General features: G+C 46.0%; 1 protein-coding gene across 1 annotated transcript in view; it reads right to left on the bottom strand.

The window, feature by feature from the left end:
- Positions 1 to 10259, bottom strand: part of SAG (S-antigen visual arrestin) — a 30115-nt gene extending 19856 nt beyond the window's left edge. The window contains exons 1-4 of the mRNA XM_063079306.1: positions 10160 to 10259; positions 5539 to 5599; positions 2867 to 2911; positions 1079 to 1272 (exon numbers count right to left, since the gene is read on the bottom strand). Of these exons, the coding sequence (XP_062935376.1) occupies positions 1079 to 1272; positions 2867 to 2911; positions 5539 to 5599; positions 10160 to 10234 (375 nt within the window). The 5' untranslated portion in view covers positions 10235 to 10259. The remainder of the gene's footprint in view (positions 1 to 1078; positions 1273 to 2866; positions 2912 to 5538; positions 5600 to 10159) is intronic.
- Between the last annotated feature and the right edge of the window lie 6604 nt (positions 10260 to 16863).

The raw sequence follows: 16863 nt of genomic DNA, 5'->3' as shown, positions 1-16863 counted from the left end.
AGATCCCCTTACTGGCCAGCTGCCAAAAAAAAAGAAAAGAAAAGAAAAGAAAAATTGTGGTAAAATAGAATTACACAACAGTTACCATATCAACCATTTTAAACATCCGGGTCATGGGCATTATGTACATTCACACAGTTCTGCAATAATCACCAGAATCTATCTCCAGAACTTTTCATCATCCCAAACTGAAGCTCCATACCCATTAAATCCCAACTCCCCACTAGAGCCCCTGGGAACCTCTATTCTACTTCTTTTTCTTTTTGGTGGTATTTTTTTTTTTTTTTTAGCAGCTGGCGGGTGAGATCTGACTTCTGAGCTTGGTGTTATCAATACCATGCTCTTACCAGCTGAGCTAACCTGCCAGCCTATTCTACTTCTGTCTGCATGAATCTGGCTATGCCAGGGACCTAATATAAGTGGAATCACACAATATGTGGCTTTTTGTGACTTGCTTCTTTCACTGAGCATGTTTTCAAGGTTCATCTATGTTGCAGCATGTGTCAGATTTTTCTTCCTTTTTAAGGCTGAACCATATAACTTTAGAAGTATTTGATCCTAAGACAAGTAAACATGCTAATAAAGAGGGTGGCAGTAGCTTCCTCACACCCAAGACTTCAGAGAGCTTGAGCGTTGTCCCTGCTGGTGGTCTGGTATCACCAGGAAAGACACGGGCCTCAAGAGAGGTGAAGGGGACAAAGCTAAAGAGGACATTTTGCTTCACTGAGATCCCCTGTCCCGTAGGGAACTCTTTCCTGCTTAGAACTCCCTGGGGCCAACCAAGGGGTGCTTCTGTGAGCTTTCTTTATATAGCTGAGCAAGCTCATGTAATTAGGTGGTCGTTAAACGGTAGGTTGAAATGGTGCCTTCAAAGGCTGAGAGGCTATTTTCAAGGGCTTAAAAAAAAAAGGCAATCACAGACCATGCAATCTAGAATTTCTTTCAAGGGTGCAATTTACAGGCCCACAAACGTGGAGTCCTTCCTCTGTCCCCTTTCCTTTGTCCTGTTCACATTCTAGGGTGCTATGGGTGAAGGAAGCAGGGCAGGGGGAGCAGGTGGGGGTGAGGAGTCGCCCACCGTGAGCAGAAAGGGGTACGTGTTGCCCCCCAGCTTCTTCAGCAGGCTCTCCTGCAGTTTTGTGGGTGCGCTCATGGCCCCCACGGGAGGATACACCTGGACCCGAGAGAAGTACAGGTCCCTGCGGAAAGTCAGGCCGATCACGTCGATGTCCTCCTGGCCGTAGCGGAAGGCACAGGTCAGAGAGACGTACACTAGGAAGAAAATGAAGACAAGGTCAGACTTGGCACACCAGACCTGCCTGCCTCAGCCTGGCGCCCATGGCCACTGGGCCAAGTGGACAGAGGGGTGACCGCGGCACACCATGGACGACAGGTTTCCAAACTTTACTGTCTGGAGGGGATGAGATTTGAGAGAACCATACCACCTGGCTGGCCCCCACATGTTTGGAGAATCGGCACCTTCCTGAGGGTTAGTGTTAATTACTCTAAAGGGGTATGTTGGAGGATTGGGAGGCTTCTTCCTCCTGACCACATTATCTTGCCGAGATGGTAGAAATCTGCGGACAGGGAGCAAGAGCTGGCTGCTTACGCCCTGCAGGGCAGAGCCTCTGGGTGGAGTTAAGGGCAAAGGTAGGAAATGGGGAAACAGTGCTGGGGAGCAACACAGATGTGGGGCTGAGGGAGGAGCCGGAAGGTCACAGACCAAGTGGGGAGATGAAGTCACATCGAAGAAGTGAGATCCTTCTTTTCACATAGCTCTGAGAATGATTAAGCTTTCTCCAAGTCACCACGTTTGAAAATTCCACTTGATTAAACATACATCAATTGTGCCCCCAGTAGATCCAAGGAATTATATGAAAGTTCACTGCACGTTTTTTGGAAAAGACACAAAGCACATACTTCTCGAATATAAAGCATATCAGAGACAGCACCTCTAGGTATTTGGTGGCCACTGGTTGAGGATTTCGTCTATGTCAGCCCCACCAGTCACTGCCCTTTGCCACTGCCTCAGAAGAACCACTGGCTGCTCATTCACCCCTCATCCAAGGTTAGGAAGAGGAAGTGCCCAGGGATGCCCTGCTTTCCACCTGCCTTCCCCAGGCAGTGGCTTTCCCTGACAGTGGGTGCCCTTCTCTGGCAGAGGGCGTGGGCTTTTGGGGCTCAAACCAGACTCCTCCTGGTGCCAGAGAGGAGCAGGGCACTCAGGAAGGTGGAGCCGACAGAGTGGGGTGGTTTTTGGTCCATTTCTTCCACACCCCCTTGATGCCAGTGACCCACACCTGACATATCCCGGTGGACACATCCAAGGTCAGGAACAATTCCTGTGGTTGCCAGTAGCAACCACTCAAAAAGGCATATTTAGAATGGAACCGAGTCAGTGACATTGTTATAAGAATAACTTGATTCTAATTAATTTACATAACTGTTATTAGTAACAAAGTACTTGCCACACACATCACAGCTGCCAGAGATCTCAAGGGCGCTGTGATGGTGTGGTTCAGAATCATCAAAGAAAGCATAAAGATAAATGCTGAATTTTACCCGTCCCCCACCACACCCAGTCTCCCAGAAGGCACGATTCCCCCCTCTTTGGATAAAACCACCAAGGAGCTCTCCTGTGTGTGCCCCCAGCACAGAACTACATGCCACAGGCCGAGCACACAGCTGACGGACCGACAGACCTGGGCTTCGTCCACCATGTACTTATCTGCCACCCTGACAAGTGGCAAGTGCAAGAGAGCTGCCAGCTGCCTTCCCGTCCCTCTTTGCCCACAACTGCCTCCTCCCCAGAGCCAGCCCAGTGACCAGACCAGAGCTCCACCGAGGACAGGGAGCTCAGCCTCACCTTTCTTTCCCTTCAGAAGCTCAGGATCGACCAATACGACACCATCTAAACCAAAAGAGGGAGAGAACAGTGAGGGAGAGGGAGATCGAAGAAACCAGATGCCTTCTTAAAAACTATGTATTTTAATTGCACGTGTAAGCCATGTTCATTATAGGAAAGTTAGAGAGGGCAGTTAAGCAAAAAGAAAACGAAGTCATCCAAATTCCCACTGCCCAAAGACACCCATTGTCAAGATATTGGTGCAGGGGCTGGCCCGTGGCTCACTCAGGAGAGTGTGGTGCTGATAACACCAAGGCCACGGGTTCAGATCCCTATATAGGGATGGCCAGTTGGCTCACTTTGGAGAGCGTGGTGCTGACAACACCAAGTCAAGGGTTAAGATCCCGGGCCGGCCTGTGGCTCACTCGGGAGAGTGCAGTGCTGATAACACCAGGGCCATGGGTTCGGATCCTATATAGGGATGGCCAGTTAGCTCACTGGGTGAGCGCGGTGCTGACAATACCAAGTCAAGGGTTAAGATCCCCTTACTGGTCATCTTTTAAAAAAAAAAAAAAAAGGGTTAAGATCCCCTTACCGGTCATCCTTAAAAAAAAAAAAAAGATAAAAGATAACCGGGGCAGAATTTTTTTCCAGACAAATATACAACTTAATTATATAAATGTTTTTCAGTTTTTTTGTGTTGTTTTTTTTGAGCAGCTGGCCAGTATGGGGATCTGAACCCGTGACCTCAATATTATAAGTTTACGTTCTAACCAACCAATATAGGAATGTTTTCACTTAAAAAATAAAAGATCCTACTGTACATATTGTTCAGTTAGCCGCTTTCCTCACTCAACTACATATTGCCAATATCTATTCATAAGCATACACATGTGTACATGCATGTGCATTTAGATAAAACATGTACTAATCATTTCAATAGCTACATGTTACTCCATTGAATGGATGTACCGTAAGTTATTTAATGAACCTCCTACTGTTAGGACACTTAAGTTGTTTCCAATTTTTCCCATTATAATTAACATTGTGATGAACATCCTTACACATAACTTCTGTGGTTTTTTTTGGGGGGGGGTTGCTGGTATGGGGAGCCAAACCCTTGACCTTGGTGCTACAAGGTGGTGCTCTAACCAACTGAACTAACTAGCCAGCCCCCCAGCTGATACAAATTTTTATATTTCTCCGTGAGTTTTAAAAAACAAATTATAGAATTAGATTTGGTTTTTGAAGACATGCTGCCAAATAATCTTCCAGAAAGGGTTTTGCCAAGGGACATTTTCATCCTCAGTGCCTGAAACTGCCAGTTTTTCTACACTCTTTTTGAAAAACCTTTTTGTGTTGAAATAATTATAGATTCACAGAAAGTTGCAAAGATAGTACAGAGAGGTCCCCAGTATCCTTCATTCAGTTTCTTCCCATGGTTACATCTTACATAATTATAGTACAATATGAAAACTAGGAAGCTGACATGGATACAATGTGTGCATATAGTTCTATGTCATTTTATCCCATGGAGATTTGTGTAGCCACCACCACAATCTAGATGTGAAACTATCCCATCACCATGAAGAGCTCCCTAGGGCTAACCCCTTTATAGTCACACCCACCCCCCACCCCCCAGCATCCTCAGCCCCTGGCAAGTACTAATCTGTTTTCCATATCTATAATTTCACCATCTTGAGAATGTTATATAAATGGAATTATACAGTATGTGGCCTTTTGAGATTGGCTTTCTCCACTCAGCATAATGCCCTCGAGATCTGTAAGTTGCTGAGTGTATCAATAGTTCATTCTTTTTTATTGCTGAGTATGTCCATGGCATGTATGTAAAACCGTCTGCCTAATGCTATCCACCTACTGAGGGACATTTTGGAGCTATTACAGACACATCTGCTGTAAACACTCATGTACAGGTTATGGGGCAGACATAAGTTTTCATTTCTCTGGGATAAATGCCCAGGAATGCAACTGTTGGGTCATATGCAAAGTGTGAGTTTATTTTTTAATTTTTTTAAAAAGATGACCAGTAAGGGGATCTTAACCCTTGACTTGGTGTTGTCAGCACCACGCTCTCCCGAGTGAGCCACAGGCCCGCCCTATTTTTTTTTTTTTTTTTTTAAAGAAATTTTCAAACTGTTTTCTAGAGTGGCTGTGCTATTTTACATTCTCACCAGCAATACGTGAGTGATCAGTTTTTCTGCATCCTCATCAGTATTTGGTATTGTCACTATCTTTTATTTCAGCCGTTTTGACAGATATATAATGATATCTCATTGTGGCTTTAATTTGTATTTCTCTAGTGGCTAATAATTGAACATTTTTTTCATGTGCTTATTTGTCATCTGTGTATTGTCTTTGGTGAAATGTCTCTTCATGTCTTTTGTCAATTTCCCATTGGATTTTGCTTTGCTATTTTTTGGCTTTTTAAAATTTTTTTGCTCTTTTTACTGTTGAGTTCTGAGCATTCTTTACATATTCTAGAAATGAGTCCTTTGTCTCATCACACTCTTTACTATTGTTTCCAAACAACCAGTGGCACCTCACTGATGTTTTAATTTGCATTTCTTTAATTAGATTATTAGCAAAGCCAATTTTTTAAAAGATTAAACCAGAAGTTGTTTGATGACTTAAAGGAAACCCAGCATTAAAATTTTACTCCAAACTCAACTTACCCACAGGCTCTACTTGGTTGATATGGTCTATATAGTCTCTCTTCCCCAGGTAGATGGTCACCTGCAGGAAGAATGGGTATAGATTTTATATGGCCAAAGAGCACTAAGCTAAGGCATTCATGTTAAAACCAACAACCACCAGATCTTTTCATTTATTTTTATTTTTTATTTTGTCGTTTTTTCATGACCGGCACTCAGCCAGTGAGTGCACCGGTCAGTCCTATATAGGATCCGAACCCGCGGCGGGAGCGTCGCCGCTCTCCCAGCGCAGCACTCTACCAAGTGCGCCACGGGCTCGGCCCTTCATTTATTTTGAAAAGAGGAGCCACTTGGCTCTATAGCTCTGCAGCTGCTCTACCACTCCCTGCTCTCCCAGCTCGGCTGTGGGCAGAGATGATGGATTTCAGGCAAGGTGCATTCTGTTCTCAGTCTCATATATCTGCTGCAAGAAACTCTACCCACCCCTTTGGATGGTCAGGGGCTCCTTGTTCTTTCCTCCTTTCCCTATCCAGCCCAGGCCTGATATTAACCAGGTAAACTTGTTGAGTTAACTGGGAATACTTTACTGGAAAGTTATACCTCTGCAAATGAGGCTTCAACCACCCTTTTGCATGTTAAGCCTTTTATTTCTAGCTACGGAATGAAAGGTTTCCTATTCCTGTTAAAAGAATTACTGGACTCAGCAAAGAGGTGGGAGTTCTGGAGGAGTCCCTGAAATCCCATCAGGTGAGCTTCTGCACAGGTAAACCTGAACCCATGCTCTGGGGGGTGTGGGGGAGACAAAGCTGGGTGGGTAGAGCATAACCATCATCTCGGCCCTCATCCTATCTGTTCCATGCCCCTGGCAGCGAAGTTCTCTTTATCACCCTCCTTTGTGGGAGAGCATGTGGCCAACAGGGTCATTTGCCTCTTGGCCCCAAGCCCCACTGAGAGCTTCCTCTCTTCTGCTGGGCCCTGGCCTCGGTGCCTCTGTTCCTATTGTTTCTGCAGTGGGGAAGGCCCTTCTGCTATATCTCCACCTGGAGAAATCCTGTCCATGCTTCAGGGAACACCTGAGGGTCCCCACCCCTCCTCTGCCTGGCACACTCTGGCCTTTGGTGTCCCAGAAGCACTGGCCTGTGATCCCATGCCAGCACATGCCACATGGTGTTCCAGCTGCTTTTGTAGAAGCCTGTCTCTTCTACTGCACTTCTTTTGTTGCTATTGTTGTTGTTTTTAAAGATGACCGGTAAGGGGATCTTAACCCTTGACTTGGTGTTGTCAGCACCACGCTCTCCCAAGTGAGCTAACCGGCCATCCCTATATAGGGATCCAAACCCATGGCCTTGGTGTTACCAGCACCACACTCTCCTGAGTGAGCCACAGGCTGGCCCCTCTGCTGCACTTTGAGCTCCATAAATGAGGCAAGTGCTTCTTTCATTCATCCCACACACAGCTGTGGAGGCCCAATCAGCACTGTTGGGCGCTGGGAATAAAAACCAAACAAGGGGACTGGCGGGTCAGCTCGCTTGGTTAGAGCATGGCACTGATAACACCAAGGTCAAGGGTTCGGATCCCGTACTGACCAGCCACCAAAAAACCCAAACCAAACCAAACACGACATTTTGAGGACCGGCAAGTGATCTGGTAATTGTGCCCCTGGGGTAAATGCCAGGGCAGAGGAAGGTGGGCAGGACAGAGGGGAGGAAGGAGAGAGGGCAGGCTCTTCCTTTCAGTGGAAGCTCTACCTGAGTGGAGATCTGAACCCATGACCTTGGTGTTATAAGGCTGTGCTCTCACCAACCGAGCTAACCAGCCAGCCCCCCGAGTGAAGACCCGAAGGACAGATAACGTAGCCAGGTGACGGAGAGATGGTGAGGGGATGCTCTCTGGGCAAAAGATCAATGTATGCAAAGTCCAGAGCCAAGAAAATGCTTCTGTAACTGCCAAAGATTTAATCTGCAGGTGAATGACCACCAAATGGGGATGCAGGCTGGTGTCACAAAGGACCTGTAGGACCTGACTCTAAAGAATCTAGGAAGATGTTGAAGCATTTTAAGCAGGATGAAGTTAAAGACCTACAGTTAAAAAGCAGTGAGAGTGCTTGCCAGGTACCAAACTAAGCACTTTGACTACACTATTTCATTTAATTCTCATAACAAGTCCATGAGATAGAAATTAATCCTAGGGCTGGCCAGTTAGCTCAGTCGGTTACAGTGTGGTGCTGATAACACCAAGGTCCACGGTTTGAGCCCTGTACCAACCAGCTGCAAAAAAAAAAAAAGAAAGAAAGAAATTAACGCTATTTTATAGAGGAGAACACTGAGACTTAGATCCTGTTGGCAGCAGAGTGGAGAATGGACTGCAAGGGGAAGCCCGCTAGGCAGCTCACAGTGGCTGGGTGGAGGACGGAAGCGTGGATGGAGGGACGAAGGTAGGTGGAGGGAGGGAGTGTTTTCTTTTCTTTCAAGCTTCAGATATTAGGAAAGGAAAGCTAGAAAGGAGATCGGGTCAAGGGGAGTTGGTTGCTGTAGTTTTTAAGATGTATGAGGTGGGTCCTTGTTTTTATCCTTAGGCAAAAGATTGGCAGAGAGGGAGAGGCTGCAGTTACCGCCTAGGGAGGGAAGGACCGATGGGCGAGGTCCCAAGGAGGTGGTAGACCAGAAGACCCAGGGAGTCAGGAGCAGTGAACCTCAGAGGAGAGCAAAGGTGCCCCTTCTCCTGCAATTGGAAGGAAAGGGGAAAGACAGGAGCAGGCAGAGAAGTGGGCAGAATGGTAAGAGACTGTAGCCAGCCTGCTGGGGGCCCACCGACAGCCAGGTGCCCCTTGCTCCTGGATGAAGTCGCCAATTATGTTCAAGGTTCACCATCCTCTAGGAGGTGGTTTGCTAAGAGAAGGCCAGCCCCAGGGGATGATTCTTGACTGTTCTGGCCCAATTGTAACCATCTACTTCCTTTGGTTCAAGATCTGTCTGGGGTGGGCACGTGATCTAGTTTCAACCGATGAGATATGAGAGAAGTCTGCTGGAGGGCTTCTGGGAAAGATTTCTTTCTGGACCCTTAAAAGAGACCCCAGGGAGCTGCAGTCTCTCTTCAGGATGTTGTCAAGTGAGCGTGAGGCACCTGGAGCTGAGGCAGCCGTCTTGCCCCCAGCCCAAGGACACAGAAATCACAGACAAGGACAGAGTCGAGAGAATCCCAGAAAAATGGATGCAGAGCCCTGGCACATCAAGCCTGGAGCTGCACGGGGTTGCACTTGAAATGATCCTGATACAGGAGACATTAACTGAGGAATATTTTTTCCCTGTGACTACCTATATACAAAACCCTCTAAATTTCTTAGTTCGAAGGATGTCTGTGTAGGTGTGAGAGGAAAAAAAAATGTGGGAAATCAGCACAAGTGGTTTCTCTCCTCTTCTGCCAGAAGTTGACATAAAGTGGGCTGGAAAGACACAACTTTCGAAAGAGTTTGGAGAATGAAAGTTTGAGGAGCACCCAACTTGTCACTCCAAAGAATCAGAGTACTTGATGAAAATGATGGACTTCCTCAGCTGCGAGAGCAGGGGGCAGAAAGAGGGTGCATGCGCAAAGCCCGATTCTCTCGTGTGGAACAGGAAGGACTGGAGAGTTCCTTTGGGGCTCAGTTTAGACTTCAGAAGTCAGAAGACTGATCTAGATCCACCCTGTTCGACAGAACAGCCACAAGTTACCGGTGGCTACTGGACACTTCAAGTATGGCCATTCCAAATTGACACGTGCTGTAAGTGTAAATACATACCAGATTTCAACAACTTAACAAAATAATGTAAAGTATATCATCAATAATTTTTATATTGTTTATCTGTTGAAATGACCGTTTTTTGGATATATTGGGTTAAATAAAATACAGTATTAAAATGAATTTCACTTGTTTCTTCTTACTTTTTTAATGTGGCTACTAGAAAATTTAAAATTACATGTGTGGCTTGCATTGGATGGTGCTGAGCTGGATCGTTGGGCCCCAAGAAGCCATCAAGAAGAGCAAGGGGACCCCATGCACAGAGGCTGAGGAGTGGACCCTCCATCAGCTCTGCCATGCCAGGAAGTTGATGGGCACATCTAGGCCACCTCACGTGCCCCTGGAGAGTGGTCACAAGGAGCAAACTGGGGCATGTTCCCTTATCTAGGGGCCCTGAGGCCCAGCCGAGGTTTGAGAGCATGGTGGTGGGGCAGGTGCACAGACATAAAAGTGGCACATTGATCCAGCATCTGGGCTTTCCCCAAGCAGGTGATGCAACAGACAAAGGGCCCTGTGAGTCACAGGTATTGACAAAACAGTGTTTCAAATGGTAAGCAATGGATTCAAAGCCGGCTAGGAGAAGAAGCAAAGTTGGAGGTGAGGGTGTGAGGACTAGAGATTAAGGAGAAAATTGGGGGCCACAGGACTAAAGTTTTCATGAGACTGAAGAGAAGCTGTATTCCTGCAGTTCATTCATTCATTTACATCTCACTGATCGTCTGTCTCAGAGGGAGATGGGAAACAGACAGAGCTTGCCTGGACTGCACAGGGTTTTCATGTCGATCATGTCCATTCTTGAAAAAGTTCCATTTATCATGTTTTTACAGTAGTTTCCATCGAGCCACTCACTTCTGTACCACTTACCGCTTTGTCCCGTGAGACCTTCTTGAAGATGACATTGTTTGGTGTCGACTTACTGGCCTTCGTGCTGGCTGCCATGTTACCTGTCCCTCTTCCACCTTGGGATGCACGTCAGGTGTTGGGGGGCTAGGTCGGGGTGAAACGATCCTAAATATAAAGTGAAGAACATTCTGGGTATAAAATCTACTCATGAGATGCTCTACATCCATTGGACATTTCCTTCTACCTGCTTCAACATCTGCGTTTGGTTAATTAAAGTTTTGCCCAGTTTGTATTTTACTGTGCTGTGTTTTTTTTTTTAAAGTTTTATTTTTCTTGGTAAGCCTTAAACTTTTCTCAGCAAACCTCACCAGAAGTCTAGCTGGACTGCAGTGAGAAGGTTTTACTTTGACTGACCTTGGGTGCCATCACACTTAGAAAGGTTGAATATAGGGCTGGCCCGTGGCTCACTCGGGAGAGTGTGGTGCTGATAACACCAAGGCCCTGGGTTCGGATCCCATATAGGGCTGGCCCATGGCTCACTAAGGAGAGCGTGGTGCTGACAACACCAAGTCAAGGGTTAAGATCCCCTTACCGGTCATCTTTTAAAAAAAAAAAAAAAAAAAAAAAAAAAAGGTTGAATATAAGATTCTATCATGACCATGTCTTATGGCAAATAAACAGAAGAGGCTACTGAAAACCACAACATACCCACTTCACAAAGTTTTCGAGTATATATTAAAATCCCGAAAGTTCTATTCAGCAATAGTTCATAGTAAGCAGAGCTTTCCTTTCCCTGCTATCTCTCTTGCCACTCCCTGGTTCTACAGACAAGTGAGAGGCCATATCGCTGTCTGGAATACGATGCTCTGAGTTTTCTAAACAAGCAAAGTCTTATGGAAACCATACAAACAAGGCAAAACCAGGACACATCATGTGAAAATGCCTGTCCTTGCTTTTCCTCATGCCTGTCCTAGGTTTCTGAGGTGGCTTGGGTTGTGGTGGTCACATACCTTGTGATTTGTCACCAACCAGGTGGGATGGGCCGGGTGGCAAGGAGAGGGTCTCTATGGCCTCGGATGGTGAGCAGCCAGCCCCTGCTCTGAGCAAGCTGGCACTGCCTGACCCGCAAAGGCACAGGCAAGGACCCCTGGCTGACGTGTGTGGGGAATTTGTAGGGGATCTGGTGAGGATGCTCCGCACCCAGGTCTCAATGTCTAGAGACCAAATCCCATTTAAGGAGCCAAGTGGAAATTGGATTAGTGTTAAGACGGTGAACTTGTAGTTTCAGCAGTTCTAAGCATTGAGCCCCAAGGGGCCCCCCAGTCTCCTTACAGAGGGTCCCGCAGATGCATGAGGCATGGTGGGAGGGACAACAGCTAAATGAAAGCGACTTTTTCTCCTAAACCTCTTTGGGTTCTGGAAATAGACTGATTATCCCTCTACTCCCTGGCATCACCAAGACAGGGGATTTAATTAAACTTGATTAAACTCAGCAGGCAGCTAATGCAACCTTGGGGGTGGGAATGTAAACAAAAAAGGTCAAGGAGAAATGTCAACCTCAAGATGAACCTGGTGTTACGCAAGCAAGCTAGATCCGTCCCTCTCGTCCACCCCATGTGCTGTTGATGCCTACCCCCGCCCCGTGTCGCTGGAATCTGTGAAGGTGCATCCTCCCGCAGCGCCTCACCATGACTCGCTTCCCCGCGGGCCCGGGGAGCCCTGATGGTGGCCCTTGCCTGGAATCTCCCGCTGCTCTCAGGAGAGAGGCAACCCCTGCAGCGTGCTTGCTGGAGCCTCTACCTGCCTCTCCACGCACTCCCCGGGATCCCTCCCCACCGTCCTTTCTCCCGGGAACCATCATTTCCTCTCTCCACCTCCTTCACTCTTCTTGGCCCTTTGGACCATGACCAGGACTCACTGCCTGGGGGAGCTGTCCCAGCATCCAGGACTAGGTCAGAAGCACAGCTGCATTTCACTGTCCCCTGGGAGATTATTTTGCAGTCTCTCTTCCCTCACCTGACCCTACGCTCCGGGAGGGCAGGGGCCCATGCCATGGGGTTTCCCTCACTGTTGTCCCCACAGTGCCTATATTACCTGCTCCCAAGGAACTCGGGGAGTGCGTGGATGGCATGCCGTGCCCACTAACACACTTACCTGGTGGATGCGACCGGCATCTGAGAATGAGGCAAATATAAGCCGAAGGCCTGTTCTGCCCTTCAGGGTGTTGGCATCAGAATACTGCGATGGCTTCCCATCTAAGTCTGGGCAAGACCTGCAAGGTCCTGAATGATGTGGCTCCTGTTACCTCTAGCCTTATCTCTCACCACTCCCTCCCTCACCCACTTTGCCAGGCTCTTATACTCTAGGCCACCTAATCACCTTGGGGCCGGGTATCAAACAACGAGAGACGTCCCCTACACTCCAGAGCCTGCTGAAATCATTCAAGCTGGCCAGTCCGAAGCCTGCTCACCCCTGCCTTACCTGTTCCTTCCCCCAGAAACCACAAGACTCTTGCTCAAGTCTTTCCCTCATTCCCTGACAGTGCTACTGTTTCCCCATGAGGCCCAGCATGGCAAAGGCCACCATCTCCTCTTGGGAATCATAACAAACTACCTTTAGAATGGCAGTCATCTCTTGATTTATTGACCTCACCATGCCTGAATGTAAAGCCTACACTTTAAAACACAAGGATTACTCACTGGTGTTAAAACCATTAGGTGAAGAGTTGATAGGGAAATGGCTGTCCCCAGGGTCGCATCACAAGGTGCATCATGGATCCAATGGTCAATCTTAGCATCACATGTGATGTGTCCCTGTGGGTGACCTTGAATCTGCAAGCCTTCAGACCTCACTTCTAGTTTATGGGAAATACAGAGAATAGAGGAACAAGCTAAATAACACCACAAGAGAGCTGCCAGAAAAACCCCAAAAGTATCTGGTTTGCATAAGTCAGTGCCATAGAAAAGGAATATATTATATTAAAAGACACTTAAGGGACTCAACATCCAGGTGTAATGTGTGGTCCCAGACCAGACTGGATACCCAATTGGACAAACAGGATGCATAGGACATTTGGGGTCCACTGGGAAAATCTGGATACAATAAGATGAAAATTATTGGAACAGGAAGGTAGAAATTGTGACTGAACAAAGAAAGTTGTAGAATGTCATGTAGTATGATCACATTTTGCAAACACACACAGCTATGTGTGTATATGTGTATACACACATTTATTTTACACACAACTAAATATGCATATACAAATATGCATATATACATATACATGCATGTTCATATACCTATGCATAATCTGCAAGGAGTTGCCCTAAGGAGCTAACACTGGAGCTCTTTGTGTGATGGGAATGTTGGGTTTTACATAATTTTTAAAACTTTTTTCTTGTCTATAATTTTCACATTTTCTCCAATGATCATTTACTGCTCTTATAACAGAAAGGTTAAAATATAAAACCGTTATAAATTTAAAAGAATATCTTGGGCTGGCCCATGGCTCACTTGGGAGAGTGTGGTGCTGATAACACCAAGGCCACGGGTTCAGATCCCTGTATAGGGATGGCCGGTTAGCTCATTTGGGAGAGCGTGGTGCTGACAGCACCAAGTTAAGGGTTAAGGTCCCCTTACCGGTCATCTTTAAAAAAATAAAAATAAAAAATTTAAAAGAATATCTCATTTTCCCCTTAAAAATACAAGGAGGAAAAAAAATGGCCAGGACTCTTCTTTTAGTGTCCCCATCAGAGGGGCTGCCCTGAGGTGTGGCTGCAGGACCCAGGGCCAGTGTGCAGCTGTGGGTGCACGTGGAACACCCCATTCTCCTGCTGCTTCATTCTCGCTAGGCCACCAGAGGAGTGCAGATTGGCAGATCTTAGTCAGTGACCTGCCAATACCTCAGCAGGTAGGGAAATTTGTGGGCGGACTGGATGACAGGTCTTACTCTTTTTGGAAACATCATTCCCAACCCCCAGTCTGTGATGCTTTTTCTCTTCTTAGTGAGGAAATGAGAAAAATAAGGACATGTGAGTTTTTTCTAAGAGCCAAATGTATTTCCTATAAAGAATTGCCCTTTATTCTAGGATTATGAGGTTCTCAATTTTTTGGTATTAAAATATCCTTCTTTTCCCCCCTTTTTATTGAGATATACTTTACATCCAAAAAACTTCACCCACTTTCAGTGTACAGTTTGATGAGTTTTGGCAACTGTATAAAGTCATATGATCACTATTGTCATCAAGACAGAGGGCTAGCCAGTTAGCTCAGTTGGTTAGACACCAAGATCAAGGGTTCAGATCCCTGTACCAGCCAAGCCTCCTACTGGCCCTCCAGCCCAGGCAACCACAGATTTGCCTTCTGTTGTTAGTCTTGCAGTTTCCAAAATTTTATTATGAAATTTTAGAACATAAAGGAAAGCTGGAATAATACAGTAAACACCCACATAGCCAACACCAAAATTTGACAATTAACATTTTGCTGTATGTACTCACCAATGTCTATTTCTATTGTTTTTTTTTTTTTTTTCCTTTTAACCATTTGGGAGGAACTATAGATATCATGACATTCTACCCATAAATATTGCAGAAGGAAGCTCCTAAACATAAGAACAAAAATGTTCTTTTTTTAAAATAAAATAATGGTGAGAGTACATAGTAATTTATTTATTTATTTATTTATTTTTGTCGTTTTTTCGTGACCGGCACTCAGCCAGTGAGTGCACTGGTCAGTCCCATATAGGATCCGAACCCACGGCGGGAGCGTCGCCGCACTGCCAGCGCAGCACTCTACCAAGTGCGCCACGGGCTCGGCCCGAGTACATAGTAATTTAGAAAAAGTCTTTACTTGGCAAAAATAAAAATTTGGACACCTTCCCCTAAATTTCCTTTTGAAATTTTCTGCTCTGTGAATTCCCAACATCTGGGAACCATTGTCTATGTCAATACTTGTTTCTCTGGAGTCAGCCTCCAGGGCGATGAAGCCAGGAGCCCTATGTTTCATCTCCAAACCCTAAATGCAGCTCTCAGAGGCACGGGTGGTGGTGGCGGGGCATTCAGCTAAGAGGCTTATGGGCTTTGGGGTTAGGTTGTTGTCTTAAGCATTTATTAGGACACATGCACAAAGAAAACGGGTAAACTCTGCTAAGCATCAGCTACAAAATGAAAACTTTGTGTCCTCATTGCATTAGTTTTACTGAAGCAGAGAACACCTGAGAAATTTGAGGCAACTGGTATTTATAAAGAGGGCCAGGGAATCAGAGCTCTTAAAAGCCACCTTCACTCCAATATGGAATAGAGGGCTATTTTGGGTTGGGCTGGCTAACAACTTCTGAAATCATAAATGCAATTGCATGGGTTCTCCAGTTAGACCTTGAAAAAAATCAGTCCGTATTCCATCCTTTTCTTGGATCACCTCCACAGCATTTACAAGATGTCAAATGCTTCCTTGTATATCCACCTTTCTTTGAAACAGTATGAAATGTGAGAAAATTCTGTTAGGATGGAATTGGCTTACCTTCCACTGCTCCAAATTAATCTAAACTCTCTTCCACGTGTGAATCCTTCGATGATTAACACAGTGTGCTCATTCCTTGTGGGCACTGAGACCCTCTCACCACCCTGGGGTCCTACCCCTGGACAGATTTCACATGTCCGTCTCTAGGCACCGTGCTGTGAACAGTACTTTGTGCTCCAGGTTTCCCTGTAACAGGAGCATGCTGTACAAACAACCCCAGACCGAGGCCCACTGATGAATCCACTGCAACCTTGAGAAAGCTTGGCCTCCCTACTACACCATTTCCTTCATCTGTAGAAGGGGACCCCACCGGCCTGCCCTGTCTTGCAGGCTGGGAAGATTTGTGGAATGCGCAGATGAGTCCTTTAAAAAGGTGAAGTCCTGTGCCAGGAGAAGCAGAAGGATCCTGATCAAGACCCTCTCTTGTCCCCCCCCAGAGGCAAGGCTGATGTCTGCCTTGGGTGCTGCTTTACCCACCGGTCTTGCCCCAGGCCCCAACACTAAAGGGGGGTTCGATGATGATGAGGCTACTCTGACAAGAATTTAGAGCCAACAGCAAACCGAGGATCCTTATCCTGGGATCTGGGATTGTGGATGGGCTTCAGGATCTGTGAACCTCCTGGAGGTGTGTGCAAAATTATGTAGATATGCCTTTCTCTGGGGACCCCAGACTTTTCTTCAGATAGATCCACTGCTATAGAACAAAAAAGTTTGAATATACTAAATGCTGCTGAATTATTCACTTTAAAATGGTTTATGTTATGTAAATTTCAACTCAATAAATTAAAATAAAAAAGAAATGTACTTTTGACATTATGACCCGATACACACATATACGAAGGTATTTCAGAAAATTTATGGAGTCATTAATCTTTTATTTTTCAATAAACTTGTCAAAGTACCCGTGTACGAGTATGTATAGAAGACAATTGCTACAAATAGTTTACCCCTACTATTCCTACATTTCTACTGCTCTCCCTCCCTTTCTCTCTCTTGCTTCTAGCTGGTTAGGACTCCCTACCTTGAAGCTATTTTGGTTTGTATTTCAGATTCTACTACTAAATAAAAACTTTACCTAGTGCCCACTACATGCCAAGCACTCTACTGGGCTGGAAGAATATGGTGGCTCCTGAGATCTCCTGACACTTTCTCAGAACCATCTGGGTATGTACTCCTGGGGGCAATATGACTCTAGCCAGACTGTTGAC

Source organism: Cynocephalus volans, chromosome 1 (assembly GCF_027409185.1).
Source record: "Cynocephalus volans isolate mCynVol1 chromosome 1, mCynVol1.pri, whole genome shotgun sequence".
NCBI classification, from domain to species: domain Eukaryota; kingdom Metazoa; phylum Chordata; class Mammalia; order Dermoptera; family Cynocephalidae; genus Cynocephalus; species Cynocephalus volans.
The sequence above is the reverse complement of the archived record's forward strand: the minus strand, read 5'-3'. Positions and strand labels throughout refer to the sequence as shown.